The following is an 8,605-nucleotide window of genomic DNA, read 5'->3' on the forward strand; positions in this document are numbered from 1 at the left end:
TGTGTGTGTGTGTGTGTGTGTGTGTGTGTGTGTGTGTGTGTGTGTGTATTGTGGGGAGAAGGATGGGGCCCAGCATGAGTGTTGCTGTTTAGCCCGAGCTATCCCCCTCTCTAGGATTCCTGGTGGCTGAAGATTCATTTCTCAGACCCTAAATGAGTATCCCTATTATCACTATTAGGAGGAGTGGAGAGAAGGCAGATCCACCTGTGTCCAGTTGCCCTAGTAAGGTCTGTAAAGAAATGATTCAAGGCAGGGAAGGAGATAGCACGCCTAACCAAAGCCCAAAGGCTGTCCTACCTGAGGCTTTCTTTACATTTTCTCTCTCTTTTTTTTTTCTGCCTTTTGGTGAGGCAGTTGGGGTCAAGTGACTTGCCCAAGGTCACATAGCAAGTAAGTGTCGGTGTCTGAGGTCATATTTGAACTCAGGTCCTCCTGACTCCAAGGTCGGAGCTCTATTCACTGCATCACCTAGTTGCCCCTTTACATTCTCTTTTCAACAAGTCTTTAACCCAGAACTGCTGGAGTATCCTTTTCTCTTTACTGGGCCCCTACTTCCTGGCTAACCCTTGGAGAGCTCTGATTCCCCCCCAGCTTCCTAGCACAGGCACAGACAAATCTTTCCATCAGATCATTGGAGACAAAGGTTGGGTGGTTCTCAGAGGCTGTCCTGATGACACTTTATCAAACCTCACCTCAAGAGACTTTTTCTCCTGCTTTATCCCTCCCTCCTTGACTTCCTGCTGCTATTCTTTCTTCCTTTTCTTCCCCCTCTTCTACCCCTTTTCTCCTCCTCTTTTTTCCTCTTCTCCCAGGCTTATTTATTTCCTAATCTTATGGCATAGCCCTGCTGGACAATGATTTACCCCTGCTATGACATCAAGATGAGAGGAATCTGAGTCCAGTATTTGTACCTAGCGTTGCATCCCACCCCTTCAGATTCTATGCTTGGGCTGTAAGAGGAAGAAACTGTAGACATTGACAAGACCAGTAAGAGCAGAGGTCTACTGAGGAACAAGGGAGTCTTTAATATAATAATAGCTAGCATCTATGTGATACTTCAAGGTTTGCAAAATGCTTTACAAATAATATCTCATTTTACCTTTACAACAACCCTGAGGTGTGGGTACTATCATTATCACCATTTTACAGGTGAGGACCCTGAGGCAGGCAGTGGTTAAGTGACTTGCTAGGGTAATAGTAGTATCTGAGGCTGGATTTGAGCTCAGGTCTACTTGATTCCAGGTCTGACACTCTTTCTACTTTGCCATCTAGCTGTCTCAAGTCTTAGGAAGCATACAGGTAAATGAAGAATCCATAGATCTGCACTCCAGCTGTTGCTGATCAAAGATCAACCCTCTCTCCATGCCTCAAATTCCCCTTCGATAAAACAGAAAGAACAGTATCTCTCTGCTACCCTGTCAGATAGGGGCAATAAATGTTGTTCGGAATACAAGTCTGTCTAAATAGGAATCCTTTTGCTGCCAAATCAAAGAAGGACCATTTCCCCTTTATATTTCTTACCCTCTAACCTACCAAGTGTAGTATCTTTGGCTTCCTAGGATTATAGATTTATAATTGTAAGGGAACTTAGAGATAAGTTGGTCCAACATTTATTCAGCACCTACTATGTGCCAGGTACTGTGCTAGACACTGGAAGTATAAAAAGAGGTAAAAGACAGTTCTTGCCCTCAAGGAGCTCACAATCTAGTGGGGGAGATAACAAGCAGACACATGTACAAACAAGCTATATGCAGGAGAAACAGGAAATAACTAAGAGAGGGAAGGCACTAGCATTAAGAGGGGTTGGGAAAGGCTTCTGGTGTAGGATGGGATTTTAGCTGGGTCTTAAAGGAGGCCAGGGAAGCCAGTAGATGGAGATGAGCAGGTAGAGCATTCCAGCCATGAGAGACAGCCAGAGAAAATGCCCAGAGCCAAGAGATGGAGTGTCTTATTGATGGAACAGCCAGGAGATCAATATCATTGGATCAAAGGGTATGTGTTGGGGAGTGAGGTTGAAGAGGGGGCTAGGTTTCTGAAGGGCTTTTCAGGCCAAACAGAGCATTTCATATTTGATCCTGGAGGTGGCAGAAAGTCACTGGAGTATATTGTATGAGGGGCTGGCATGATCAGGAAGATTACTTTGGTGGCTGAATAGAGGATAGATCAGAGTAGGGAAGAGACCAGAGGCAGGCCAACCCACCAGCAGGTTACTACAATACTCCAGATATGAGGTGATGAGGGCCTGCACCAGAGTGGTGGCAGTGTCACAGGCAAAAAGGGCGCGTATTCAAGAGATAGTGCAAAGATGAAATAGACAGGCCTTGGCAACAGACTGGATATGGGGGTTGAGAGATAGTGAAGGATGACTCCTAGGTTGTGATCCTGAGGGATTGAGAGGATGGTGTTGCTCTCTAAAGTAATAGGAAAAGTAGGAGCTAGGGAGGGTTTAGGGGGAAAGATCATGAGTTTAATTTTAGATATGTTAAATTTAAGATGTCTACTGAACATCCAGTTCGAAATGTCTGAAAGGCAGTTGGAGATGTGAGATTGCAGCTCAGCAGAAAGACTGGGATAGGATAGGTAGATTTGAGAATCATCAGCATAGAGATGGTGATTAAATCCATGGGAACTAATGAGATCACCAAGTGAAGCAATATAAAGGGAGAAGAGAAGATGGCCCAGGATAGAACTCTTTGAGATACCTACAGTTAATGGACATGCCCTGGAAGAGGATCTAGCAAAGGAGAGAGAAGGAGCAGCCGGGTAGATGAGAGGAGAAGCAGGAGAGTGGTGTCCCAAAAACCTTGAGAGAAGTGTATCGAGGAGAAGAGGGTGATCAGCAGGATGAAAGGCTGTAGAGAGGTCAAGGAGAATGAGGATTGAAAAAAGGCCATTGCATTTAGCAATTAGTAGGTCACTAGTAACGCTGGAAAGAGCAGTTTTGGTGGAACAAAGAGGAAGCAAATATTTATTGAACACCTACTTCATACCAAGTACTATGCTAAGTACTTTGGGAGGTGTGAAAGAAGACAGTGCCTGCCTCCAAGTTTACTAACTAGTTGGAAAGGCTAAACATACACATATGAAATGGTTAAATAAACAATGTAAGATAATAAGACTATGTCCCAAAATGAGAGCTGTGTAAGAAGGGGGAAATAACACTTCATATTATGAATCTAATGATCTGGGAGGGTTTCATGGAGAAGGTGAGACATGAACTGATCCCTGAAGGACAGATAGAATTTGGAGAGGACAGAGGACAGGAGTAGTATGAGAGCTAGGACTCTGGAATGAGCATGGCATGTTTGGAAGACTTTAAGATACAGGAGCCCTACTATAATAACAACAAAATAGTTGGCATCTATGTAGTGCTTTAAGGTCTGCAAAAAGCTTTGCATGTGTTATTTCATTTGATCCAATGTTAATCAAAATATATGCTCAAGTATAGCCTGAATTTCTAGAGCAGCTAGAGACTTTAGAGATGACCTCGTCCAATGATTTATTTTACAAATTTGGAAACTGTCCCATGGGGTTTTAGTAATTTGCTTAAAGGTTACATATGTAACAAGTAACTAAATCAGGATTTGAATTCATATCCTCTGACTCCAAATCCAGTGTGGTGTTCCACAGTGAATAAAGCACAGGAAATTGGAGTCAGGAAGACCTGAGTTTGAATCCCAACTAAAATACAGGGCTATGAAGGCTTAAAACTGCACTGACTTCTCAGACACCCCACAAAGGGCTTTACAAATATCTCGTTTTATCCTTACAGCAATCTTGGAATAGGTGCTATTATTCTCCCTGTTTTACAGATGAAGAAACCCAGGCAGACAGTGGTTAAGTGGCATGCCCGGGAGCACACAGCTAGCAAGTACCTGAGGCTGGATTTGAACTCAGGTCTTCCTGACACCAAGCCCAATACTCTATTTACAGAGGCACCTAGCCTTATTAGGTAATCTGATAGAAAGGGCAGAGACCTAAGACAGACCAGGGATAGAGATTCAGTAATTGTACCTGTAGGACGTGGTCATGGTATTCCCCTTGCATCCTAAGAGTTCAGTAATCTCCTACCCCTTTGCTATTTAGCTCAGGGAGTTGAAATTAGGCAAAGAACTCACTCCCATTTTTCCAACTCATTCATTAATTTATTCATTTTGTAGAATTAATGAATTCTATTCACCTAAATTAATCAGGTTTGTTGAGTATCATTTATATGCCCAGGACCCCTCTGAGGTAGAGAAGAAAACACATTTCCCTGATCTTATGCAATTTATACTCTAGTTGAGATGGGGAGTTTATATGATGATCTTATCCCTAGTGCTTCCTTAAGAAGCACCTTCTCAGGGTGCTTTTCTGGGCCTTAATCTCTCCTCTTAAAAAGGCATTTGCTTTCTTCATTATTATTTAAATGCAGTTATGAATTATTAGGCTCTTTACATAGATTGGTTTTCTTTACTAACAGTATAGATTATATAGCAATAGAACATAATGTAATAATATCTATGCTAACAGTACAGATCATACTTTCCAGTGGCCCTGGACAATAGGTAAGTTAGTTTCTCTCCGAATCATAGAAGGGGAAACAGATGCAAAGTCTGGGAAAGGAATAGGATGTGCCCAGGGTGCCAGGCAACACTGGAGATGATGGACTGTTCTTAAACTTCCTGAAAGGGCTGGACCAGGGATGAGGGGGACATGGGATGACTATGGAGGCTGACTGGCCTTTCCTTCCTCTGTAGGCCCCCTGTGCCACCATGGCCTGGCTGCGAATTTCCAGCACTGGCATGGCTGTCCTCTTCATGGTACAGACGGGCCTCCTGCTCTACCTGTACACGCACCACAACCATCTGCTGCCCTCCCTTAAGGAGAAGCCGGCCCACGTCCACGTGCTGATCCTGTCCTCGTGGCGCTCCGGCTCCTCCTTTGTGGGGCAGCTGTTCAGCCAGCACCCGGACGTCTTTTACCTGATGGAACCAGCCTGGCACGTGTGGGTGACCCTCTCCCAGAGCAATGCTGAGGTGCTGCACATGGCTGTGCGGGACCTGGTGCGCTCCGTCTTCCTCTGTGACATGAACGTCTTCAGTGCCTACCTGCCCTGGTACCGAACCCTGTCTGACCTCTTCCAGTGGGCCGTCAGTCGAGCCCTGTGCTCCCCGCCCGCCTGCAGCGCCTTCCGGAGAGAGGACATCACTAGTGAGGCTGCCTGCAAGAGCCGGTGCGGGCAGCAGCCCTTCAGGGCCGTGGCGAAAGCCTGCCGCTCCTACAGCCACGTGGTGCTCAAGGAGGTGCGCTTCTTCAACCTGCAGGTTCTCTACCCGCTGCTGACCGACCCCTCCCTCAACCTGCACATTATCCACTTGGTCCGGGATCCCCGAGCCGTGCTCAAGTCTCGCGAGCAGTCGGCCAAGGCCTTGGCGCGGGACAACGGCATCGTGCTGGGCACCAACGGGACGTGGGTGGAAGCAGACCCCGGGCTGCGGGTAGTGCAGGAGGTGTGCCGCAGCCACGTGCGCATCACCGAGGTGGCCATGCAGAAGCCACCGCCCTTTCTGCAGGGCCGCTATCGTCTGGTGCGCTTTGAGGACTTGGTGCGAAACCCGCTGGCCGAGATCCAAAGCATGTACGACTTCGCGGGGCTGCGCCTCACCCCGCAGCTGGAGGGCTGGATCTATAACATTACGCACGGCCAGGGGCCTGGCCAGCTTAAAGAGGCCTTCAAGATCACCTCTCGAGATGCCCTCAACGTCTCCCAGGCCTGGCGCCATGCTCTCCCCTTCCCAAAGATCCACCGGGTACAAGAGCTGTGCGCGGGCGCCCTCCGGGTGCTGGGCTACCGGCCAGTTGACTCTGAGAAGGAACAGAAGGACCTCACATTGGATTTAGTGCTGCCCCAGGGAAGGAGCAAGTTCAGCTGGACCTCATCTGCATCTTCGTATGCTCGAGAGAAGTAGGGCCCAAAGCCTGGCCACACTTCCTGGGCACTTGAGAAGCTTTTATTTATGGGCATTGTAAGGCCATCAGCTACCTGGATCCTTCCCTACCTCCCCTAAGGGGAAGGAGGGGCTGTCTGGGAGAGAAGAGCTGGATGATCTCGACAGGGAATGGGAATTCCTCCACTAACTCAGATTTGCTGATGCTGGGAACAGTTTAATGCAGATAATACCTGACTATTTTATAACTGAGTGGATTTTTAAAAATGTTCCAAAGCACCACTGATATTTTTCCCTCTTAGCTCTAATTTTTCTTTGTCTCCTTTTCAGTTGACCAAACCTTTTATTTCCTTTCCCCCAGCACCCAGCCCGTTCTCCTGATTCCTTTTGATCCTGGAGTACTACCTATCCGCCCATGGCATCCTGGTAGAGAAATTGAGTCATATTACGTATTTTAATTATGAATTTAACTTTGATGAATGAAAAAATTGAACACATATTTGAAACCATTTCAATCAAGAACACATTTCCAAATAAATAATAATAGTAATTGGCAATCATATAAAGCTTTAAGGTTTGTAAAGGGCTTATCATATGTTAGTTCATTCAATCCCCAAATCCTGGCAGGAAGGTGCTATTATCACCATTTTACAGATGAGGAAACTGAGGCTATGAAAAGTTAAGTGGTTCTTTCACAGCCGTACAGTTAGTAAGTGTCAGAGACAGGATTTGAACTCAGGTCTTCCCAGCTCCAAGTCCAGCTCTCTATGCACTGCACTACCTAGCTGTCTCTATGAAAGTATTTATTCAGTTATTTCCTCTCTATCCCCTCACCATCTCTTCATACATTAGCATATGTCTCAATGAATATATTTTATGTAGTCTTAATGTGTGTGTTGTATTTCTAGTTCTAACTTCTTCCCTTTCCATTATTTCATGTTTTCTGATATTACTTTGTATTCTTTTTTATTTGTCATTTTAATGGCATTAGAATTATCCTATCTGTACTGTGGGGTAGTGGATAGATTGCTGGCCTTGGTGTCAGGAAGACCAAGGATTGATAAAAGCTGTGAGACCGGCTAGGTGGCCTAGAGTAGATGGAGTTCCAAGCCTGGAGTCAGGAAATACTCCTCTTTGTGAGTTCTAATCTGGCCTCAGAAGCTTACTAGCTGTGTGACCCTGGAGAAGTCACTTAACCCTGTTTGCCTTAGTTCCTCAATCTGTAAAATTAGCTGGAGAAGGAAATGGCAAACCACTCCAGTATCTTTGCCCAGAAAACCCCAAATAGGGTCACGAAGAATCAGACATGACTGAAAAACAACTCAACCATGACACAGCTGTAGACCATGGGTAAGTCACTTAAGGTCACTGAGTCTTAGGCAACACCTTCACTATAAATTATAGATGAGTTGTGATCTTTGTAGATGTAGGGAATTCCCATATCCTGAGCTCTCATACTGATGAATTTGCAGGTCATTAACATATAATATTTCTTTATATTAATATACCACAACTGGTTTAGCTACTTCTCAATCATTGAACATTTTGCTTTTTAAATTTTCATAGTACATATGGCTATGACTCTACATATAGCTATGAATATCTTTACGAATACAATACTTTTTTTCTTTGTAATTGTATTCTTGAGGCAAATTCCTAGTAATGAGATTATTAAATTGAAAGTATGATCAGTTTTATGCTCTTTTTCTGTAGTTAGATTGCTCTCCCAAAAGATTGTTATATTTTGTCACCAACAATGTTTGAATATATCTTTCTTCACGTTCCCAGTAGCATTGAATTTTGTTATTTGTATCTATTTTTCTAGACATAAAATAGTACTTTGTTTTAATTCACTTTTTTTAAATTAGTGAAAGTAGATTTTTTCAAGCAATTATTTATAGTTCATATATCTTCTTTTGTAAATTTTCTATTCATATTCTTTTACTATTGGAAATAAGGCTAGCTCTTATATATTCCTCTGTTCTGGATGTCAGGTTTTTATCTGACAAAAAAAAGATTTTCCTCCAAATAATTGCTTTGTTTTTATCTTGGCTGTATTATTTCTCATCGTACAGAATCATTTTTATATGTATATAATAAATCCATTTACCTTGTCCCTGACAATTTCTAACATTTGTTTGATAGACAAGAATTTATCTGCCTTCTAAAACTGAGACAAATATATTATTCCATTTTCTTCTAATCTGTGGTTTAAAAATAATTAATTTTGGATCTTGCTGACATTTATTTTGTGATTTGTGGTATGAGGTATGGACCTAAATTTGGGGTATGTGTGAGTAAGAAAGAGAGAGAGAGAAAGAGAGAGAGAGAGAGAGAGAGAGAGAGAACTAATTTTTCCCGACAGCATACTTGAATAATGATTCATTTCCCCAGTATTTAATATGTAGAGGTTTATCAAACATGAATTTTTAATATACCTTTGGTGCTCTTTCTGGAATTTCTATTCTGGTCCACTGATTGATTTTATTCTCCAGTCATATAATTTAGAAGTGTATGCAAACATTAGTGTTCACTTGTTTAAACCTGTGACTTAGATGCTGTATGAAGAAACTTTTCTTTATTGGTCTCAATATCCCCATACACATTCTTAATAACACAATCTCACACCCAAATCATTCTGTAATTTTCTATGTACCTGTCTGTCTGTCTGTCTC

General features: G+C 43.4%; 1 protein-coding gene across 1 annotated transcript in view; it reads left to right on the forward strand.

Moving 5' to 3' along the window:
• Positions 1-7,109, forward strand: part of CHST6 (carbohydrate sulfotransferase 6) — a 9,586-nt gene extending 2,477 nt beyond the window's left edge. The window contains exon 2 of the mRNA XM_027843258.1: positions 4,740-7,109. Coding sequence (XP_027699059.1) covers positions 4,755-5,951 — 1,197 coding nt within the window. The 5' untranslated portion in view covers positions 4,740-4,754 and the 3' untranslated portion in view covers positions 5,952-7,109. The remainder of the gene's footprint in view (positions 1-4,739) is intronic.
• The last annotated feature ends 1,496 nt before the right edge of the window (positions 7,110-8,605 follow it).

The sequence above is a fragment of the Vombatus ursinus genome, unplaced genomic scaffold (assembly GCF_900497805.2).
Source record: "Vombatus ursinus unplaced genomic scaffold, bare-nosed wombat genome assembly UNPS02014900.1, whole genome shotgun sequence".
NCBI lineage: Eukaryota > Metazoa > Chordata > Mammalia > Diprotodontia > Vombatidae > Vombatus > Vombatus ursinus.